The sequence below is a fragment of the Ochotona princeps genome, chromosome 14 (assembly GCF_030435755.1).
Source record: "Ochotona princeps isolate mOchPri1 chromosome 14, mOchPri1.hap1, whole genome shotgun sequence".
NCBI classification, from domain to species: domain Eukaryota; kingdom Metazoa; phylum Chordata; class Mammalia; order Lagomorpha; family Ochotonidae; genus Ochotona; species Ochotona princeps.
The window spans coordinates 39,971,804-39,995,710 of NC_080845.1; the positions used below are offsets into that span (position 1 = coordinate 39,971,804).

The 23,907-nt window shown below is 38.5% G+C and overlaps 1 protein-coding gene across 15 annotated transcripts in view; it reads left to right on the top strand.

Annotated features, from left to right (window-relative positions):
* The window catches only part of ELAVL2 (ELAV like RNA binding protein 2), a 169,743-nt gene extending 150,589 nt beyond the window's left edge, over positions 1–19,154 (top strand). For 10 of the 15 annotated variants that reach the window (XM_036496624.2, XM_058672651.1, XM_058672655.1 and 7 more), the window contains exons 4-7: positions 3,343–3,496; positions 6,803–7,028; positions 15,816–15,854; positions 16,391–19,154. In XM_036496624.2, the coding sequence (XP_036352517.1) occupies positions 3,343–3,496; positions 6,803–7,028; positions 15,816–15,854; positions 16,391–16,721 (750 nt within the window). In that variant the 3' untranslated portion in view covers positions 16,722–19,154. The remainder of the gene's footprint in view (positions 1–3,342; positions 3,497–6,802; positions 7,029–15,815; positions 15,855–16,390) is intronic. The other 5 variants (XM_036496625.2, XM_036496613.2, XM_036496626.2 and 2 more) reach the window with 3 other exon arrangements.
* The last annotated feature ends 4,753 nt before the right edge of the window (positions 19,155–23,907 follow it).

Consider the following 23,907-nt stretch of genomic DNA (forward strand, 5'->3'; position numbering starts at 1 on the left):
CAGGGATTCAGCTGCTTAAACCAACACTTGCTGCCTCCCCTGGTGTGAAGCACCAAGAACCTGGAATACAAAGCGGAAATAGGGCTTGAGGAATTCCAACTTTCAGCATGGTGTCTTAACCACCGTTCTAAATACCCACCCTCAAATTGCTTACTCATAAGAATTAAAAAAACAGAACAAATGTTGATTATGATGTGCTATTTTTTTTTTTCAGTCAATCTCAGTCATCAGTTTTCCCGGGTTTTTTTTTTCTGTTAAACAATATCAGTAGAAAGTAGAATAAAATAAATCCTGATTGTTATTTCTAGTAACATCCTGTTTCCTCTCATCTGCTGTGTGTGTGTGTGTGTGTGTGTGTGTGTGTGTTTGAGAGAGAGAGAGAGAGAGAGAGAGAGAGAGAAAGAGAAAGAGCAAGAGCAAGAGCAAGATTTGTTTTTTTGGAAGAAGTGAAGCAATGCCAGTTGCCAGCATACAGGATTGTGGAGAGAAAATCAATTGTGGAGACAAGGTCGTGGAGTCAAGAAGAGAACTTGAATCCAGAATTTAATCCCAGTTGTGTATAACCTTAAGCACGTTATTTACTGTGCTTTTGCCTGTTTCCTCAACTATCACATATTTATATATTTGCTACCTGTCTCATTAGGGTTGTTGTGAGATGTGGACAGAATACAAAAACAGGGATTGGTAAATGATGAAATCCCCTCACTCTGTAAATGTGAATTGGATATCAAACCATTTTGTAACCACTGTGAGTTTACATGTGATAACATGTCACCTCTCAGATATTGCTTATTTGACAAAATTGGTGAAATAAGCTGTTCGAAGGAGGTTTTCTTCAGGTCTTCTTTATGGGGCTAGGAATTACAGAAGCAATCTGAGCTTAAGACTGGACATTGGGAAATGAGAGTGAGAGAGGAAGGGAGGGACAGAGAGAAAAAGAAAAAACCATTGTTGACCTAAGTATGTTTTCAAAGCTTTTATATAAGCATTAAATATAAACTCGCTCTCCTAAGTGCATTTCAGAATAACTTTTAAAGCACTCCACCCACACTCGTCTGAAATGCACAAAGCAGTGAATGTCACTGCATGAGTAAATTATTCTAGAACACTGCAATGGACTCAGGTTACCCTTAAATTTAATGGTCTCGGTTTTCACCTACATCTTCAAGGACTTGCAAAGATCAGTACTATTTATAACATACTCATCTAGGTTTTGAGACTCGTGCTAAGTATTTCATATACACTTGAAATAATTTTGTTTAGTTATTCTAACAAATGTATGCAGAAGGTTCAAAAATAGTACTTGGCTTAGATAATTCCCTCTGAATTCACAAAATCTGTAGTGAATTCATCTTGTGTTGAGCTCACGGACCATGATTGGGTAGCTGATACCTTTAGGCTGTCATGCCACACTTGAGCTCACATTGAAGCTGCCTGCTTCTGCTGCCTGCTTCATTGGTTGTTGGAAGTTATTCTCCTGTGACAATGTTGACAATCAAAAGTGGCCGTTCATAATGATCATGCGTCATCACGTACAGCAAACTGGCTGACTTGCTGAGAATATCCAACCTGAGAAATAAAGCCTTGGGATCCTGTGTGCATGTGGGAGCTTGAGTGCTGCAGAGTTCAGCTTTCCTAGGCAATTGAGAGCTGTACTCTAGAAAACAAGTTGTATATTTGTTTCTTGGTATTTCTGAATTCATATATTATTTACACTGATTGATAGCCATCTCAAGATTAGAGATCACTTAAATTACTTGATCTTTTCCTGGATATCTATTTTTTCACATATATTTAAGTTTTAGTTCTTACAATCCTAAGTGCTTAGGCATGGAGAAAAAAAGTATTATGTGAATAATTATCCATCTTCTGTCTACCACTGTTGTAGAATCTATCTTTCTTAGGACAGGACAGTGCCAATATGACTTCCAAATATATTTTCCAGAATGACAGGTATATTTTTACTTGTCAACGAGAAGACTGTTTGTCCTGTTGGCATGGGTGAAACATTGAAAAAATTTATAAAGTAATAGAAAACTTGGCTTATGTTTTATCCTGGAAAACAGTGAAAAATATGCTGTGACAAATCTGTGGGCATAATTTAAGCTATGGAGAAAGTATTTGATGTTTCATGGTGCAGGTTATTTAACTATTGGTGCACACTGGATAGTGTCTGTTTTTGGGGAAGGTGGATAATAAACTAAATTAAAGGTGGGTACAGTGGATAAAATGAGCAGGCAGAAGTAATTTAGTCCTAATACCCCAGCAAAGGAATCTTCAAGTTAGAATAATTGCCTGTTTTGTGGGTGATCTAAAAGCTAGGTGTATTGTGAAATATCTGTGCTTAATTTACCATCCAGAAAAACTTAAGTCAGAGTAATAACTCATGTGGCAGACAGCTGTCTCATAAGAGATATGTTTTAAGCAAAGAACCATTGGATTGGCCTTGTGGTGCAGTGAGTTGGTCCCTGTCTGTGATGCTGGCATCTCTTTCAAGTGCTGGTTCAAGGCCTGGCTGCACAAATGTCCAATTCAGTTCTCTCTTAATGTGCCTGTGAAAGCTTTTGTAGATGGGCCTGGGTTCTTGGGCCTCTGTCATCCACGGGAGACCCAGATGCAATTTCTGGTTACTGAATTTGACCTGGTTCAGCCAGAGCCAGTTGCAGTCAATCAATAAGTGTAAATCAATAAGTGAAAGATTGTACCTTTTGTTTCCTCCCTCTCTGTAACTCTGTCTTTCAAATCAGTCATTTTTTTTAATCCACTGAAAAGCATGTGAAATGGCAGGTGAAGTAGTAAGAGGACATAATTCCTTCTGAAAATCAAGATTGGAAAGACTTGTGAACAAGAAGACACCAACAGATAATAGGATATAGTTTATTCATATATCTAAATTTTTAGAAATGTATGAAGTACAGATAATTATTTTTAAGTAAAAAGGGCATGCATTCTGATGAAGGGCAAAGTTTGTAGAAATGTGGTTCCACTGTACCCAGAAGCTGAGAATAGGTGACGTAAAAGTATCCAGTGAATTTAGAGTCCTTCTGCTTGGAATAAGTGGGCTTAAATCTCCTTGGTAGAGGGTTTCCTCCATGGAGGAAAACCTGTGTTCGTTAGTGTCATTGTGCTGAGGACTTTAAACCCTCAAGACCTAATACACTGGTCTGTTCACTCGGGAGTGACACTTGGCATTTGCCTAGGATTTTTCCAGAAATGAGTCACATTGTTCATGTTGAGCTCATTTTAATTCCAGTGTCCATTGTATACTCTTTACAGAAAGGTCAATTAGTTTCTAAGGGGAAGTGATTGAGTATGTATATGTATTTTATTTCCCTTTTCCAGGTTTCCTATGCTCGCCCAAGTTCAGCCTCTATCAGAGATGCAAATTTGTATGTCAGTGGACTTCCAAAAACAATGACCCAGAAGGAGTTGGAACAGCTTTTTTCGCAGTACGGGCGCATTATTACTTCTCGTATCCTTGTTGACCAGGTCACTGGTAAGTAGGCAGCCGTTCTGCACAATCTTTTGCGCTGTTCAACTGTCAGATTTTGAAGTATTTTGTCTTCTCATACAGCAGTCGTGCTTCAAGAACACATCAAAGGTATATGTGGGCCAGAAAATGCAATTTTCTGCTGGAATTGTTCATAAATATGCATGGACAAAAATAGATTGTGGAGTGTAGTGAGCAAGTTTGAGTCATTTCCACCCCGAAGGTGCAGGTTTGAAGCCTGTTTCATGGCTTGTAATAAATTTATAGATGCTATAATCTTCCTTTCCAAGCTGCCTTGTGAAAAAGCCCCCATCCTCCTTATAAAGTGCTAATAAACAATTTTTTTGTGAAAGGAAAGTTTAATGCAGCAATATGCAGCTAGTTCTTCAAGGGAAAATTCCACCCATCCACACTCGTAATTACTGTAAAGTTTGTGTGCCTGGCCTGGCCTGGCCTGGCCTGTGCTGTTTAGGCAAATGTTAAGAATTTGGGACTTTGAATTTTCAAAATTGATTTTGTGTCTAATGTCAGCTTTAGCTGAACTGGGATGAGAATGCTGAGCTGTTTATCAGGCCATTAGCATTTTGGGTGGCCCTTCTTCCCAAGCTTTCAAGACATGAGAGCTAGCAACACTGACTTACTTGATTATGGATTTTCAACCTGAAGTACACATATATTTTTCTCATAAAAGAATTTTAGAGAGAATTTTAAAGCAACAAAACCAGGTAAAGTGGCAGGGCAGGGAGGATGGCACTGTGTAAAGTTACATACTCAAGCAAATGCAAAATTCTGTGGTTTAAAAAAATAAATAGGTCTTTCTCTTTGTTTCTTTCTCATCCCTCACCCTCCACATTTCCCTTCGTCTGTCCCTCCCTTTTTCTCTCATCCTTTCCCGATTTCACAATCCTACAACCCTGATGAGACTTTGTATATTACAACATCTGAAGTTTAGAAGAATGCAGTATATTTTCTGCAAAATGAAATTGGATCTTTAATTTTCCAAGTGGAGATCACTTTAGTTTGATCTGGATGAGAGATGGTGTTATGCCCCTCCGTGCTGTTAATTGGCTTCCTAGGAAGCATCACCCTTGGTATTGTGGCTGAAAAGATAATCTGTCACCATGTACATGCCTGAGAGAATGCTGTTAGAGGTAGTACGGTCATGGGAAGCTTTATGCCAGCAACAGTATATAGAATAGTGTCTTAGTTGCATTAATTATTCCTTAATCCTTATACGTCCTGTCGTACTGTATTATATCCTGTAGGCTGCTAATGGAATGAAGTAGAAATCTAGTCCTATCAATCCAGATTAAAACTGTTCCAATACCAATAATGCCTTTTTATCATGTTCATATCATGCATGCGTTTTTGGCTTTTAGTGAAAAGTGAATGAGTCGAGAGTAGATTTTTACCTGTAATTCAGAAAGCCCCTCGGATCTCTTCACTGACCATGAGTAAGGTCCTGGGTAGTTCTTGCTCATGGATCTCCCTCTGCAGCATCAGCATCTTTGTGAGTCCTTGCTGGGAGTGTACATGCTTGGGCCCTGTCCAGCACCTGTGAGTTTAAAACTCCAAGGGTGGGCATTTCACACTAATTTTATTCTGATATGGACTGAAGTTTGAGGACCACTAGTTTATGTGATTGTACCTCTGTAGAAACAGTTTCTTTGCTTATCTAATGGTTTCCTAATGGAACAACTAAATCTAAGGGTCATTGATTCTTAAAAGAAAATGATAGATAAATGAAAAGATATATTTGCCATCAATTTACTATTTCATCTTAATACTTAGAGATTTTAGAGCAAGCTTACTTTACCTGAAATAAAAATTGAAACCCAACAATTTTGTCATTTAGCCATCAGGAGGTAATAACGTGCAATGGCTATAACTTAGGTGGAACAGATAGTGAGAGCAAAGGTAGTAATAGGGACTGAGAGAAAAAGATAAGGAGAAAAATGCATTGCCTACTTACACCATTCCAAGCCATTGACCTTATGTGTTCTGTAGTGTTAATTGTAAAGTGAATAAACCTTCAATTCCTCGGAAAGTTCCTATAAATCATGATAGCCTAATGCATTTTCCCAGCACAGCTTTCTTAGTCATCTGTCATTGTTTTATTTAATGACATACCCTGAATCATGTTTGCGTTTCTAGCTGCTTGTCCCAAACAGATAGTGCCAGTATAAACTTGTTTGCCGAGAAAATAACTCCCTGCATTTTGTTATCTCCTGATAACGAGCTTTGGCTTTCCGCTTATGATTTCCCATAAGCTGGAGAGTTTCTCGGCCATTCTCTGCTTTCATTTTTGTCAGTCCTGGAGGTAAACTATGGGGTGGGGAGTGGCCTTTTTTAGGAGTAGTGCTGTTGAGATCAGAAATCACTGATACTTCACTTTTTAAAAATATAATTGTTTGAGGGAGTGAGCAAAAGAGCATGAGTGTAAGTGCTCTCAGTTTGCTGGTTCACTCTGAGATGCCTGCAATGCTTAATGCCGGAGTTGGGCACTCATGGTGCAGCCTTTGCTGCTGCCTGCTCGGTGCTGGGGAGAGGTGTTGAACCTGAGTACCTTTCCTTTGATAGGAGATGCAGGTATCCTGATTAGCATCCCAACAGCCACTCTAAGTACATGCCTGCGTGTGCTTGACTTTATTTTTTTTCTCTTCGTCTAACACTCATATTAGTTGGAAACAGTGTAATTTCAAAGTACAAGGATCCTCTGTAGACTTTTTTTCTAAAAGGACTTGTGTACAGTGGTGTTGAGCTGAGAATATTATTTAAAATTGTATCTGTACTATATCACTACAGTGTATGTATTTTTAACATAGCTTTTTTTTTTTTTTTTTTTTTTTTTAGCAGTTTTAGCAATGCCTGGTTCTTTCTTCCTTGTTATCAGGAAAGGGGCTGCTGGTGCCTCTCATTTCTGAGCTGCTTATCTAGTAACACAGTTTTAAAAATGGAACATGGGCATACAGTTGACATTAAAGACAGAGCATGGGAGGGAAGGAGGAAGGGAGGGGAGAGAGAGAGAACATGGACATACTTGTGCTTTCTCGTCTTGGCTTATTGGAAGGCATGTGATAATCAGCATTCATGTTGTATAAATGACTTCATGCGTTTAAAAATTGCAACATTATGATTCTCGACTGAATTGCTACTAGGTTAAAGTAAAACTTTCCTCTTTGTGTGATTTTATGGCAAATGTTTGTGTGAGTGAACGTGTTCTTGAGAAGGAAAAATTAATTATCCTTTCTTCTCTCCCTTCCCTCTCCTTCCACTCCCTCTTTCCCAAATCTTTACTCAAATCTACCATAGGCATATCAAGGGGTGTAGGGTTTATTCGATTTGACAAGCGGATTGAGGCAGAAGAAGCTATCAAAGGCCTAAATGGCCAGAAACCTCCTGGTGCCACAGAGCCAATCACTGTAAAGTTTGCTAATAATCCAAGCCAAAAAACCAATCAGGCCATCCTTTCCCAGCTGTACCAGTCTCCAAACAGAAGGTATCCAGGACCGCTAGCTCAGCAGGCACAGCGTTTTAGGTAAGTCTGGTTTAGTTTTTGTGCCCAGCTACTAAACTGAAAGAGGGTTTACTGCCCAGCAATTTTTAATTGACAGAATTTCTGGTTTGCTTTGATCATTTTTGTTGTTTTGGTGTTTTCTTTCTTATGGGCACAGAGACAACCTAGTAGGGGATAGTTTCTTTTGCTAATCTTAAAGATGGAAACAAAGGGACAGAGACCCACGGGAGTGTTCTCTACCAAAAAAGGTTGCTACGGAGTATCCTACAGTGTCCACAGTGTAGTCCCAGCAACAAATCATTGGACCCCAACAGCAAAGTGGTGCCATGATTGAGAAATCAATCTACAGATTGTGGAGTCATCTTAACTGTTTCCAGGACTCTGTTCTCGCATGTTCAAAAGATTTTTTTTCTCTTAAGATTTTTGTTTCCAGTGTTTTAAATTTTAGCATAAAGCTCTTTACTACTTTGTTTTGTGAAAAGTCTACCCTAAGGATTTGTAATGAATGTGAATATATTATTTACAAATGGATAATTGCCTACCCTTTATTATTCCTTGGAGTTTAAAAGTTGACTGTTTCGGTCTCTATCGCATTGGTGTCCCTTTTTTTTTTTAACAGCTTTTTTTTTTGAAAAAAAAATGTCATTTTAAAATTCTTGAGCCATGCAACACCTATGTCTGTCTGTATGTGACCTGTGGGTGGAAGTTGCTGACCTCTGTAGAATCCGTAAACACCCATGGCTTTAGCTCACAAGAAGAAAAATGTTTTTTTTTTTTTTTTTTTTTTTTTTTTTGTTAACAGGTATAAATAATCCAACTTTTATTTTAATGCTGGGATAGCAGCTCATTTTGGAGTAATTCAGAAATCATTCCAGTCTGCGTTTAAGAAGACAAGTGACTTTAAGCTAAATATTAAAAAAAAGATAAATTAAAAAAAGAAAACAGAATGTAAAAACTTTCCAGTTTCCTAAACAAGTCAGCTTTAATTTTCCAGGACCATATTGTGTATTTCAGTCACAATATCATCCAGCTGATTCTTTTTTTAAGTGTTTATCAAGTTTATTTCTTTCATCTTGAAGCAGAATAATTATCAAACATACAATCACAAATGTAGCCCAGTGAGACTGAGAAGTTATATGTTTTCTAACTTGCATTTTTGAGGTGTTTATAGAGTATTAATATAGTAGGGATAAAATCAGTCACAGTACCTCCTTTTAGAAGTACTCTTTGTGTTACTTGAGATGAGAAGTTGTTTACCATAAATGCCACCAATTTAATGTCTATTTAAGATGGCCATTCCCCTGGAAGAAGTAATTTCCTTGAAAGGCTGCTGTTCACCTGGATGCCTGGGTCCCTGTTGAGTAGATGAATTCTGCTTCAGCATTGCCACCTTTGACTTTGATGGTGGATGCTGGAAAAGTTTGAGCTAACAGGGTGGGGAACATCTGGTCCTTGGTCCATATAAGACCTGTAAAATCACTTGTTCTGGTTCTAAGGCAACTGAAGATGTGACTTCAAGTTCAGTAAATTCACAGCAGGCTAATTTTTAACTCTGTATGACCCAAAATGGTGTTATAAATATCCAAATGGCTGTTGGCAGAAAAACGGTTCGGTATTCTTGAAAGGGGTCATACATGGTATTATTTGATACTTGCCCTAGTGGGGAAGAAAATGTCACAGAATTGATTTTTTTATTATGTCCATAAGTTTTATGTGTGGCATCTTCCTTAAGTGAAATTACATATAAAATACTCTCACCTTCAAGTTGAGGACAGAAAAACCTGTAGGAGTTTTACATGTGTTCTAGGCAACCTATCAAGTCACTTCCAGGGTTCTTTGGGGCATGGAAAGGAACTTAGAGCTTATATGGAAGTAAGTTCTTTAAAACTATCAGTTAATTTTATAACTGAGAAATTATAAAATGGTTGATGTTAGTAGAAAGCCATATTAGTCTAAAATTTTAGTTATATTTTTTCCCTTTTTAGGCTTTCAGTATGTGTGGGAGGGTGGTAATCATGAGTAAAATGTAGCATTTTTCAAATGAAAATTGAGTGTAGACAGAAGATTGGACAAGGGCAGGAAAGACAAGATTCGGGAGAGTGCTTGGTTACTGAAGGGACAAAACTGGCAGATGACCAAGATTAAAATAGTGATGACTCCAGCGTCCACTCTCCATGCCCTCACCCCATCTTGAATGCTGCAGGCTTTTCATTTGGTGGGTTGAGGCTTTCCTCAATTTTAATTTGGTGGGTTGACATTCTGAAGGTCAGATTCAATACCTTGATAGTATCCACTGCACATTCTATGCTTCTCTTGTTAAACCATGTAACATGATTAATCTGGAGATTATATTCTTAACTTTTGGAGAAGTTTAAGGAGAAGAGCATTAGAATTGCTATTTGTAAGGGAAGCCTGGTCAGAAGGTGGGGCAGATTATTCTTTCCTCTACTGGTTACTGTCTGTGGTCTCCTTCATTCCGCTTACCACCCTTCACACAGTTTCTACCCAGGTAATGACATAATGGACTAATTAACGTGCTTAGTGAAAGTGTTTTATCTAAGCTGGGTGTTGGAGAAAAAATTCAGAGCGCTTATTTTTCGAGTTCAGGCTTTAACTTGAAGTGTGTTTGATGCTTTTCTGTAGTATCTTTTTCTTAAAAGATTTATGTATTTTTTATTGGAAAGGCAGATATACAGATAGGAGAGACAGAGAGGAAGATCTTCCGTCCGATGGTTCGCTCACCAAGTGAGCGCAGTGGCCGGGGCTGTACCAGTCCGAAGCCAGGAGCCAGGAGCTCAGAGCTCCTCCAGGTCTCCCACACGGGTGCAGGGTCCCAAGGCTTTGGGCCATCCTGGATTGCTTTAGCAGGCCACAAGCAGGGAGCTGGATGGGAAGCAGGGACGCTGGGACTAGAACCGGCGACCATATGGGATCCCAGCGTGTGTAAGGCGAGGACTCTAACCACTACGCTGTCACACCAGGCACTGTGTAGTATCTTTAACTTGGCTGTTACTGACTTGATTCTGTCCCTCACCTGTTGTTCAATTAGATAATGGTTATACCTTCTTTCGCTCCATAAAGACCTGTATATTAAGGACTGACTGTTGTGTTTTGTTGCTGCTTTTTTCCATAAGCAGCATAGTTGAGATCAGGTTCTTTCCACACATATTTTGCCCCTAGGATTTGTGGTTTAATGCTCTTAGTCTTGAGTTTGCACTTTACAGCAGACAACTAAGAACATATCTTATTGTGTATTTTTATGTTGACATAGTATCTTGGGAGCTGAGAGAGATCAGAGAACTCAAGTCACAAATAGTGTTATAGCCAAGGAATCTGCTATTCATGTCTTCTAGGATAAAGAAATAGTAAGTAAGTAAGTAAGTAAGTAAGTAGTAAGGGTTTAGCTTAAAATGTGCTGGTGAAGTTTACTGCTCAGTTTACCCATGTCAGTAATTAGATAATTATTTTAACATGAGCTCTGCAAATAAAATATGCTTATTTAATTAACTGCAGTTTTCAAAACAAGTCTTTATTCGGATCAATAGTGTGATTTAAGCCATTATGGATATTCTATGATGTCTAAAATAAAACTTTTAAGCTTACTTTTTCATATTTTCTTATGAAAAATCTTTGAATTTGTTGAAGATTATCTATTCTAATGCTGGTATGCCCCTAAAGGAGTCTTTTTTTAAGTTTTTTTTTTTTTAATTGGAAAGGCAGATTTACAGACAGGAGAAATAGAATCATCTTCCGTCATCATCACTCCCCAAATGGCTGCAGTGATCCAAAGCTGAGCTGATCCAAAGCCAGGAGCCCGGAGCTAGGGGTCTCTTACTGGTCTCCCATGTGAGCACGGGGTCTCAAAGCTTTGGGTCATCCTCTTCTGCTTTCTCAGGCCATAAGCAGGGAGCAGAATGGGAAGTGGAGCAAACAGGACGTGAACTGGCACCCATATGGGATGTTGGCTCTTGCAGGGGGAGGATTAGCCAGTTGAGACATCGTGCAGGCACCTCCAGAGGACTCTTTTAAATAAACCTTTGAGTTAAACGTTTTAGACATTTATTATAGCATCACAGTTTTCTTTTAGAAGAGACTGGGCTGAGTACTCCTAGAACATTCCTCTTGGAAAATAAGATATGCCCATTTGGTTGAATCAAGCTGGAAGTTAACTTCTTGATCAGTGTTCTGGAGAGATTTGTATGCCTAGTATTTGCAGTATTCAGAGCTTTCTTTCCAATTAGTAGTCTTTCCCTACTTTTATTTCTGATTTGAATAGACTTCAGTTTCCCCACTACTTGCATATGAGCCTCCCAAGAGCTGTCAGCTAAGTTTTTTTTTTTTTAAAAATCTGGACTATGCGTTAAATGAAGATCTTATTTTTCATAGTGATTTATATTTACAGAAAATTAGAAGAACAGAAAGTTCTCCTGCACTGCTTCTCTCCCCTCTCCACACACTCATCTTTGGAAACCTTGGATTAGTGCGTTTTTATTGTTGGTATACTAGTGTGGATGAATTATTAACTAAATTCTATAGTTTACATTACTCTTTTTGTTGTACATTTCTATCGCGCTTGATAAATATCTAGGCATTTATCTGCATATCCAGAATATCATATAGAACATTCATGTATAGCTCTTATCTAATGAGAATTAGACAAGTACTTATTTTTGCTCTTTATTTATACACACTTGTTTTGGAATGAGGCTAATAAGTGTTTCTCTTTAAAATTTTGACTGGTTTTAATTTGAATTTTATTTTTCATAAATAATATAAGCATAATCAAACAGAAAATAGTAGGGTATAGTAAAATCTAGACAAAAATGTCTTCCGAGTGACTGTTGGCTGGCTTCTCATTTACCTACTATCTCAATATACCTTCTAAAAAGATTTATAAAGTAGTATTGATGATGTTGAGATTCCTGTGCGAGCTTACCTGAAGCATATTGATTGGATCAGCTTTGCTTAGCCTCATCATGTGACTTGTCCTGGGATTAGGAGAAATAATTGTCTCTCCTTTTTCTTGTTTACTTGGATTTTCCTTGCTGGTATTATCCTCAGCTCTCATTTGCCTTTATTTTTTGATGAGAATCTTTTAAAAGCGAAGGTTATTTTAATTAAATCTAGGTTATCCAATACAATCCTCTAAATCCACTTAATGTATCATTTGTAAAGTGGATTATGTCCGGGCTGCAGATCAGGTGAGATGGCACTGGCCACTTTGTTCCTCTGAGGATGGCTTATTCTTCCCTCGGGGGAGGCATGCAACTGAGAGTGGGTACAGGGTGCAGTGCATTTATTAAACAAAATAAAAGTATTATAAGTTTTACATTCATGGTGGAGAGAGAAATTCACCCACCTACTGTTTTATCCCTCCCCCCGCCCCCCATATTCCCTTTCAGAGACCTACAGGTAGCTCAAACTGGCCCAGACAAAAGCTCAAATTAGGAGCCTGGAACTCAATCCAGTTCTAAGTAGTTAATCCATTACTTCTTCTCTCTCCTTATCTGTTGATAGGAAGCTGGAATCAGGAGAAGGAGCCAGGACTCAAACCCAGGCCACTCTGGGGCATCCCTGTTGCCTTCTGAACTGCTAGGCCCAACAGCCACCCAAAGAATGCTTTATTTTAAAATATTGAATATATATTTAATGATGACTTCAGGCTTTACCTCCCACAACATGCACATTCTCATGTACGTCCTGTGAGTCATACCAAAGATTGTTAGCTTGATCTCCATCTAAATTCAGTTTTAAATTACAGTGTATAAGAAATGTCCTTGAGCTATGGACAGACTTGGTAAAGAAATGCAATGTAGGGTGTAATCCTTGTGTTCTTTGTTTCGAAGACACTGCACTATTTTATCTCTGCATAATACATGACTTACCAAATACTGCTAGACATGGTGCACATGGTGTCCATGAATTTTATCCCTGGATTCCTCTGGGCTGTCATGGAAAACATGGTTGTGAGGCACTGAAAGATCAGGTGAAGTTACTGAGCTGAGCTGCCTACAGGGAGAAGGTTTCAGTGGTACCTGACCCACGTCTCCTTGCTCTGATGTTCTCTTGCTTTCGTGGTGACAGTAGAGGAGGAGAGGGGTCTACAATTTGGTTTAAATTTCAGGGGACAGATTTTTTTTTCCCTAAAATGAAAGTTGAGTGAAGACATCTGTGGACAATCCTATCATAGAGCTTCACAGGTAGAGGAGACTGGAAGCTCAGTGTGAGGGATGTCAGAAATCCTAATCTGAAAGTCCTAGACTTCTTGTGTGGTGATTTCAAGGATGCAGAGGGCAGCAGATGGAGATGAAGAGGAAGGAGACCATCTCTTCCTCAAAGAATACTACTCATTTCTGGGGTAGGCTTGGTTTATATCCTACCTTGAAAACACTGAAAACTTCTTTAGTGAGTTCTGAGTCTGAATTTCTGGTTGCCGTCCCAAGTGGTTGGTAACCGTGAGTGTCTGTCTTTACCTGTCGCAGTTAAGGAATGTAGGCACTGCACCACTTTTCATTGAATTAAGGTGCTTCTGTGCTCTTGGACTCGTCATCTTTCAGCACTGTGGACAGAGACTTCAGAATGTTTTTCTGTCCATGTCAAACGATGTTAGGATAGTGCACAAAGTCTGTGGATAATATAATAAGTCTATCTTCATGCAAAAGCATTTTGAAATCATACACAGCTGTTTTATAGTATTCATTTTTATAAATTTTCTGAAGACCACTGCATGGCTTATGAATGGCTTTCAAAACAGCAGAATAAACTTTTTTAAAATTCCATTTCCCTTGAACCTTTTAGGACATCCTTAGATACCAAATGCAGATTCTATGTATGGAATGACTGTGTGTTGGTGACCCCAGTATGTGCTCTTCCTTGTTTCTGGTGCTGGTCGTCTTTATTCTTGAGTTTAAAGGCATGGCATATTTGAATGTGCTTTTGCTCTTCCCAGGTAACAAAGCTATCCTCCGCATGTGGGCTTTTATCCCTTCATGTGTAAGCAGGCTTATTCACATGATTCTTTTGGTAGCTCTAATGTTTTGATAACCTCATTGCCTTTTTGTAGTCATCAGATCATTTATTTTAAATTGACATGACCTAGGTCTGTTATCACCAGTGCAGTGAGACTCAGCATAACAACACACATGCAAGCCTGTGTACACATGCACACAGGCTTGCACAGCACACACACACGTACACATGCACACACACATGTATGTACTGGCTAGTATGTGTGCATATATACACACATAGACATGCACACATGTGTGTGCACACATAGGCACATGTACATTGATGAAGATCCATTACTATTGTGATTTGTTCTGTTTCCTTGCATTTTGGGTTATGCCTGCTCAATTTTTTTCTTTCTATTTTTGTACAAAACAAAAAAAAATCTAGTAGAGATCAGGGACAGGTATTTGCTGAAATAGTGTTCCTTTTGTCAGTTCTTAAACATTAGTTAAGATTTGTATTGGTGTTTATAAAAACTAAGGCGCTTTGCTTTTTCCTTGTGTGGTATAGCTTGACTTTGTGCCATAAATTAGACAAAATCAACTTGAGACTTTTTCTTCACTTGATGTTAACCAAAAAGCTGAGAAATGATCAAACTTCTGTTCTCAAATTTACATTTTAGGGGCATTTTTAAAAAAGAATAAAAATCTGTCTTGTAACCTGAGATCGTTTGGGGAGATTGTTTTTTTATTTATTTATTATTTTTAAGTCATTAATTACATTGCATTATGTGACACAGTTTCATAGGTACTTGGATTCTCCCCACCCCTCCCCAAACCCTCCCCCCATGGTGGATTCCTCCACCTTGTTGCATAACCACAGTTCAAGTTCAGTTGAGATTCTTTTTGGGGAGATTGTTAAGCATGTGCTTGCTTCCTTAAAACAGATACACAGTAAACTTCAAATTTAGGACATCACAGTAGTCTTTTTCAAACTGTGATAAAGCAAAAAGAATCAAGTAATATATAATCAGTTCAGTTTTTGAACCACAGAAAGGGTAGAAAGTTGTGATTTTATCTCCTTATCACTTTGTTTTCACGTACTTAAGAGACCATCAATTTGCCTTCTTTGCTGTCTGCCTGGTTTCTTACCAGTAGACCTACATTTCCTGTAGTATAAATACAGCTTTGTGCTTAAGATCTGAACCTCTGACTTTGTTGCTCGCTAAAGCACTAGCTGTTTCTTCTCTCCTTCCCTGGACCTTAGCTTTGCATATATGAGACATGGGAGAGTTAACCAAAATTGTCTGTGAAGCTCTTTTGTAATTCTTTTATTCCTTTTTGATTCTGCAATGTGAAAATCCTTCCAGGTTGGGAGATGCAAAGGACAATTATATGATCCTTTGATATTGGAGAGTATCAGTACTACCATTTACTATTGCAGGGGTCTTGGACAGGCAGATTATTCTCTCTGCACCTGTATGTCCTCAGCAAGCAACGGAATTGTGGATATTAAAAGTATATGTATAGAGGACGTGGAAACTGCCTGGTGAGAACCCTGGGGTTAACTCTTCACCTGGCTCCACGTGTTCTGTCTGAGCAGTTTGTACATGTGACCATCAGTGTTTCCCCAGCACTGAGCCTTACACAGCTCAGATACGTCTGTGGGAGCAGCTAGTACCCTGCGCCCATGGCTGCCCATCCTCTGAGGACTATGAAAAGACTCAGGTGTATTTGGACACTTCATGTATATGCAATGTACAGAAATCCCCTTAGAAGATTGTAGTGAGCAGTCCAGCCTTCTAGAATATTAAGGGAAAAACCTAAAACTGAAGTTTGCTGAATGTGTGTTTTGCAGGTTGGACAATCTGCTCAATATGGCTTATGGAGTAAAGAGGTAATGATAGAGGTTCATGATACTCATCATACCTTCCCATGATTAGTTTTCTTTGATTTGAGCACTGCTGTTTACACCCTTCATGAGTTTGTGTTGGATTTCATTTTGCATGTACAACGTAACACAAAGCTGTTTTTTGACACACATTTGACTCAAGGAATATTTCTTTACCACTGGGTGCCACCTGGCCTTTTAAAAAGCTGTTATTTGTTTCATGTTGTGTTCCGATGTTACAGCATGTTTATGTATGTGTTGGTTATTTTCTGCCCGATCCTGCTTATTTCATGAAGTCAGTTCTAAATGTTTCTTTGCTGTTGTGTATAATGTTATTCAGTACAGAAAGTAATTGCCATTGCATAGCTTATTAATACATTGTCACTGAGTCACAAATAGACTTTGGTTGAAGCATCAAAATGACTGGATTGTATCCAATAGGGGTGGAAATTACTAAAACTTTTATGGATGGAAAAGGAAAAAAAGTCCTTCACCGTAACCAACCTATTTTCTGTTTTGTATGTGTTTCCTGTTTTGTTTAGTAGGTTTTCTCCGATGACCATTGATGGAATGACCAGTTTGGCTGGAATTAATATCCCTGGGCACCCTGGAACTGGGTGGTGTATATTTGTGTACAACCTGGCTCCTGATGCAGACGAGAGTATCCTGTGGCAAATGTTTGGGCCTTTTGGAGCTGTCACCAATGTGAAGGTCATCCGTGACTTTAACACCAATAAATGCAAAGGTTTTGGATTTGTGACTATGACAAACTATGATGAGGCTGCCATGGCGATAGCTAGCCTCAATGGATACCGTCTGGGAGACAGAGTACTGCAGGTCTCCTTTAAGACAAACAAAACGCACAAAGCCTAATGAGCTCTTGTCCTCAGTCCATTTATATATGAAAACTATACAACAAAGGCAAGTTAAGAGAAACTTTATACATTAGTAAATGTCTTTGTAAGTCAGTGTTGAGATGGGGATAAAACGACTACTTAGCATCCTAAGAAATATGTGAGATTTTTTATTGCTAGTATTTGAATTAAAACTTCTTAAATATCTTTTATGTTTGAATATGGACAAGAGGTACAGGGTTTTTACCTGTCACATTGCATTCTATTGCCTTCTTTGAAGAAGGTGGACCTTTTAAAGTGTTTCAGCTAAGGGAAGACATTTCTTTTCTTTTTACATAACTGCCTTGAACCTGTGAGTAAATCTTGAGGCTTTGTGTTGTACTTCAGTTGATTCTGTCTTTTTCCCCCCCTTTTTTTCCTTTTTCTGATTAGCTTTGTGTTTGGTTTACATTTAAAGCATTACTGTTATGTCTGTTTAAGAAAAGTATTTTGAAGTTTACATTTTATTTATAAAGTTAAAAACAGTATTTATTTTATAATTATGATTTGGGTTGGGGAAGGGGGGGTCTACATTATAAACGCTTATTGTAAGAATACTGGAGAACTTTTCGTAAAGCAGTACCTTGCCAAAGAGATAAGAGCCTCTTTGATGTGGGTTTAAAAAAAGCATCTATTTTTATAAAAAAGAAAATTTGGAGAAACTTTTTACTGGTCCTGGAACAAATATTTTGACTTGAATACTTTGAGAAATCTCTTCATATGACACCTAGTGAGCTTTTAAAATTTACCAGGAAATTTGCAGCAGCCGGAAAATTTAGAAAGATTTATGATGTAGAAAATACTTTTGAGATCTTTGTATGAAAGAAGTAGAATCAATGAGGGAACCACTGCTGGTTTCGTTTTTGTAATCACCAGTGGCTTGTCTGATCATCCTGGTTATTATGTGACAGGTGGCTCACATTGATTTGTGATTTTGAAACAAATAAAAATTTACAAAAGAATATATAAGAGCAGGCAAGAAATTTAAATTACCAAGAGATGGGGGAAAAAAATCTGTTCTTCCTAAAGAAATCCCTTCAGATAGAGCTCATGGTGTTTAGTGATGTACTTGCAGTATTGTTTGAAGAATTGTTTTGTCTTAAGGAAAAAGACATTGCACATGATTTGTACTGCAACAAATCGGCAAAAGTGACCTGAGTTGGATATATTTGAAGGTATTTTGAAAGTTACGTTCAAGGCTAACACCTGAGCTTTGTGTAATGTAAATAAAACCTTGTGTTTATGAACCTTTCAGCTAATTTGATTTCTTTTTCCCTTACATGCCAAGTGATGTTCAGGTTTTGAATGTTTTTGTATCAGTTTTTTCCTTTGTAAATGGCATTAACATTGTTACTTGAGGTCTTGCTTAATCACTTTTGTTGTCCTGAGGACTTGAATTTACAGTGCATCAGATTTGTTGCTAATTTTGTCTGTAGATAGTCTAGCTTCAGCTGTTTATGGTGATGCTACATTTTTGTTTATAAATATGTTTGTGGTAAAAAAAATGAGTATAACCATAGGTTTTGAACAAATTTCCTTACATTTTTCATACAAAAATCATAAATATCTGTATGCTATTGAAATTTAACTTTGTATGATGCTTAAACCACTATTTGGGGAAATAATAAAATAAGTCTTTACCATGTATGAAAGAAATTTTAAAAAATACAAAATATTTTCTGATTAGCATCTAGCTTATAATAAATTTTCAAAAAAGCTGAAGGCAGAAATTGCCTTCATCAGGATGCACTGAGAACTATGTAGTTACGTCCTGCTTTTTGTATAAACTGAGATGCTCACATGCTTCCCCTTAGAACAGGCAATGTGCTATGCATAACATAGTTGTACATTATCTTTGCAGTTGCTTTGAGTTTTATTTTTTATTATTTAAAATTGTAGTTATAAAAATTTTCAGTATAGTACAGTACATATACTGTGAGGCGCGTGCTAAAGTGAATAAGCGAGTTTTCATGCTGACCCACTCAATGCTATTCAGAAATCAATTGGCTTAGCACTTTCTCATATCCTTAGGTGCATTTAGATTGTCAGAGTTAACCTTCTGCGTTAAAAAAAAAAAACTAAAAAGTAAAATACATGTATATACTTAAAAAAATAAGGATTCCCTCAGGGGAAAACAGCAGCTACATGCTTCTTTCCTGTACTACTGTAGCAAACCAAGGCATTGATGAGAGGGCATGCAAATTGTGCTTCACTTTACAGTGTTTATCAGAGCACTTAATAAAATGTAAGGCTGGTATTTATTTGAAGTTGTACAGTATGACTTAATTCACATCTGTTGGAATAGAAAATATATTCTGTTGAGTATTTAAGAGGCTGTACATGTTTTCTTTTGTGTTTGGATTCTTTGTACTTTTTCATGTTCAGTACATCAATAAACAAAGTTGAAGGGAAAGAACAGTGTGGTGAGTAGGTCTTTGTATCCATCTGGGGAGCTTCTGCTGATCATTCTTATAAAGCAAGTTACATTCTTCAGTTGAGAGAGTTTTCCTCAAAGTGCTGAAGGATGAATACCGAAAGGTGACTCAATTGAAATAGTGTACAAGAAAAGTTAGAATGGCCCCTTTGGTTGAGCAGTTTTCAGAAACGGCTAGATGAGTAGTTCGTAGAGGAACCCGTTGTAAGGTTTGGGAAATTGAATGCTGATGTTACTGAAAGGCTTTGATTCCACCTGCAGCCTTTCACATAAGTGGGAATTGCCCTCCTTGTTTAAACAACCTAAAGAAAACACAGATACAGCATAAAGAATTTATTCTGCTTCCACCGGTGAGATTTAATTTGCACAAGGAATTAAGTGTTAGTGTGCGACACTTACTTTGTAGTACAAGTGCTGCATTGTCAAGACAATGGAAATTGCATTTCTGCTACATTGGGGTTGGTATGTATTGTGTACACAAGCATGCACTGTACCAACCCTGTGTCACTCGTGTTCTTGTAACACATCTTTAAAAGGTTTGTGGATGGGAGAAAATGATTTCTTTTGTGCAAGAATTCTACTTGTATAGAACTTAAGAAGATTGGATATAGTAATGAAGTATGCTGAGAAGAAAAAAACCCAGAATAGTAAATGGCTTTTTAATTTGATTATGTCTGTCAGCTTTCTTGGTAAAAGTCATTCTAAAAGTAATTGTCCTGAATTCACAGCTTGCAATCAAGAGTGTAGTTGAGTGACAAGACACTACTTCCTTCCGCATGCAATTAGTTTCAAATTTCCATACTTTTTTGTATTAAATATGTGTTTAATACTCTAATTTTGTGATGTTGGAGCATCCTGCCTTTGCCTCTCTTGCTTTTATCAGTATTTTGACTGGTTTTGCATGTCAGCAGTTCTTTTATATTTGAGCAGAATTTGCCAAAATTCTCAATAGCGGTGATTTGTGAAACTGCTGTGTTGTATTTAAAAGGAAACAGCATTGTTTTCCCTCAGATTTCTTACCATTCAAGTTGCAGATCATTTGGGTAGTACTGCAGTTTCATCCGAGAGTGGCCAATATAAATTCCCAATTTTAATATGATTTCACATTATTTTAATTAATTTAAAGAAAAGTAAAATATTTTTGCCTCATTTAAAGACAAATTATAGTATTTCTGTATTTTAAGATTTGTTTTATTTGTATTAGAAAGTCAGATATACAGAGAGGAGGAGAGACAGAGGAAGATCTTGCGTCCGATGATTCACTCCCCAAGTGAGCACAATGGCCGGAGCTGTACCGATCAAAGCCAGGAACCCACAGCCTCTCCCAGGTCTCCCATGTGGTTGCAGGGTTCCAAGGCTTTGGGCCGTCCTCGACTGCTTTCCCAGGCCACAAACAGGGAGCTGGCTGGGAAATGGAGCTGCAAGAATTAGAACTGGTGCTCATATGGGAGTCCAGACATGCAAGGTGAGGACTTTAGTTACAAGGCTACCGCGCCAGGCCCTGTGTTTATGAGAACCCAAAATGGATTGCTGTGGAAATTTTGCCACTCACTTTACTTGGAGGGTTAGCAGGAACTCTGCACATCTGTTAGCAATACTTACTTTGAACGTTGAATATCAGGGTCTCCATCAGTACGCTTTCAGGAGGAGAGGCAGTGGTTTTGCTTCTTTGTACCTCTCATTGTGCTGGAACTCCACACAGTGAGGAAAGAACACAAGCGTTGATGTAACAGTTGCTTATTTGGTGGGTGAGCATTTACTTTTTCCTTGCAGTGAATGCCAAATTCTCTACCTAAAGCATTCTTTACCTTCTTCTGAAAATTCCACAAAGCAGGCTCATTTGCCTTCAGGTGGCCTAGGCATCCCGTCAATGTAGGGTGGGCCATGTTGAAACTGACGTTTTCAGAATTTTGTTTCCTTGAAAAAGAGGGTATTTTAGTTAGCACAGATTAACTGGTCATCTACTATGCTGTTCTTAGAGACTGTAAAATAGAGCCAGTTATGGCTCTTAACTTGGCCACCTGACCATGGCGACGGAAATGCCGTAATTACTCTGAAAGACCAGACACGGTAATCAGGCTGCTTTGATGTCATTTTTATAAACCTAGTTAAAATTCACAAAGTAAACCTACTATGCCTTTTTTACAGATCCTTTTGACTATTAGCTCATTTGGGAGATTTGCAATCTGAAACAATATCATTTAGTGCACTTTCTTTTATCTTTAATTTTAAAAAAAATTTTTATTCCCTACCTCAGGGACCTTTTTTTTTTTTTAAAGATTTTTATTATTATTGGAAAGCCGGATTTACAGAGAGGAGGAGAGACAGAGAGGAAGATCTTCCATCCAATGATTCACTCCCCAAGTGCGCTGCAACGGGCCGATGCACGTCGATCCGAAGCCAGGAGCCAGGAACCTCTTCTGGGTCTCCCACACGGGTGCAGGGTCCCAAAGCTTTGGGCCGTCCTCAACTGCTTTCCCAGGCCACAAGCAGGGAGCTGGATGGGAAGTGGAGCTGCCGGGATTAGAACCGGCGCCCATATGGGATCCTGGGGCATTCAAGGCGAGGACTTTAGCCGCTAGGCCACACTGCCGGGCCCAGGGACCTCTTTTTTTAAGTATCATTTTATGACACAGTTTCATAGACTCTGGGATTCCCCCAACCCCTTCTCCAAGCCCTCCCCCCATATTGAATTCCTCCATATTGTTACAGTAGTACAGCTCATATTCAGTCATGATTCCTTCATTGCGGGCATGGACCACGCATAGAGTCCAGCATCTTATTGTCCCGATAAATTCAACAGTTTCACTGGGAGACCATCCTTGGTCTGAAAGTAGAGGTGGTAGAATATCATCTCCTCCAATGAGATGTCACTACACAACTTCAACAACAGGAAGAAACATCAAAATTAACATGAAATTAATTAACATGGTATTGAGTGACCAATATGTTAGAAAATGTAAGTTCTTAGCCACATCCTGTAACTACTTCCTTGGCATCTCAATTTTAGTATATACACAACCAGCTGCTATAAACCTTTTTTCCCCTCCCAAGCTAACATGTTTTTGAGTTTAACCTAAATCAGAGTGGCACAGGAACAGTGGAAGGATCAACATTAACATTCATCATATATGTAACAGCTTGAGTACAAACTTAGCATGAAAGTTTCTATGCAGTTACATCTTGTTTAGCATTAACAGTGATGAACTGATTAAGTATTTTGCAGAGAAAATTAAACCACAATTTAAACATTGCAGTATATGGTAGTTAAGCATGGTTTTACAGAACTTTGCATTTTAACAATTGAAGAATAGAAAAGTTTTAGGCAGGTAAGCAGAGAAATCCCCAACAACTCAGTGTGGAAGAATCTAACTCTACATCCTACCTCGTAGTCTAGGAGAAGCAAATAGGGAGCCTGGCCAGTAAGTACAGGCTGAATGAGTATAGGCTAGTTGGCCTTTTCCCTGGCTGTTCCAGACTTTCTATATCTATATCTATGTCTCTGTCTATCTGAAAAGCCAGATGGGAAGCCTGATCAGTAAGGTACAAACTGTGTGATGATCAACTAGTTGACCTTTATTAGTCTCTGTCTATCTGGACTAATTTTGGGGCTCACATGCAACCCTGATGGTCGGTGTAAGAGAGGCCTGGGAGCCAGGGCTGGAACTAGATAAGGACCAGAGAATGGTCCTCTCCTGAGTCCAGAAGGAAATTTACCACCCTTTAATCTCTGAGTACCATCCTTGGGCTCCTGGCTATAGTTCCGATGTCACCAGACTATGAAAGGGTTTTGGGCTGCTACCATCCCGTGTGGGAAATCCAATAGGAAATGACTGACCTCAGAGTTCTCGGCCTCTGAGGGCATTCATGTTCCCTGTGATCTCCTTTGCAGTCGGGATACGGTTCTCGATGTCCATACTGATAATCCTCGACCAAGTATCCATTGCTTCTGTGGTGAAAGCACTTGGGAGGCTTTTATTAACACGCAATAAGACACATGCACCTGAGCCATTGGGACCACTGAGGAATGTGATGTCGATATTCTTACCCTCTCTAAGCCCAGGGTTCGTGGAGAGACGAAGCACTAATGGTTAAATATCTCAAAGATTGCTTGGCTGGTTTTACTCTGCTTTGTATTAGAACTCACCACTATCTGAGTTTTGCAGACTCATAATTAGCATTGTTTTTGTTCCCAACAACTGAAGATGTGGATTAAGACTAAGAAGCCCTTAAAAACCCTCAATAGTTTACACTTTTTCAAATAAATACATTATACCAACCTTGTAGACAGTAATGCAAAAAAAATGGTGTTACCGGCACAAATCTGAAAGACGTGTCCTTCTGCTATTATTGGAGCTTACTGTTTGCAGACCAGAAGATTCCTCAATATCCACAAAGACCTACGTTGTAAAAAGTGCTGTGCAAAACGTGTGCTTCATAAAAGGAGGGTGAGAGTGACTGTGTGTGTGTATGTGTGGTTTATGGGATGGTGGTTGGGCGGGTCAAGCCACACACATGGAAGTGGTATCAGTTTATCTTGGTTATTAAGAATAAGAGCAATATAATATCCAGGAAAAGAAGATTTGAGAAGAGAACTCTGGGGTCAAAGATACAGGTAAGCCTCCATCTATTCATATTTTTAAGTAATTAATATGCTAAGTCATAATTAATATAGATGTATAAATTCCCTAAAACTTTTTTGTTCATGACTAGTTAAATGTCAGATGAGTGC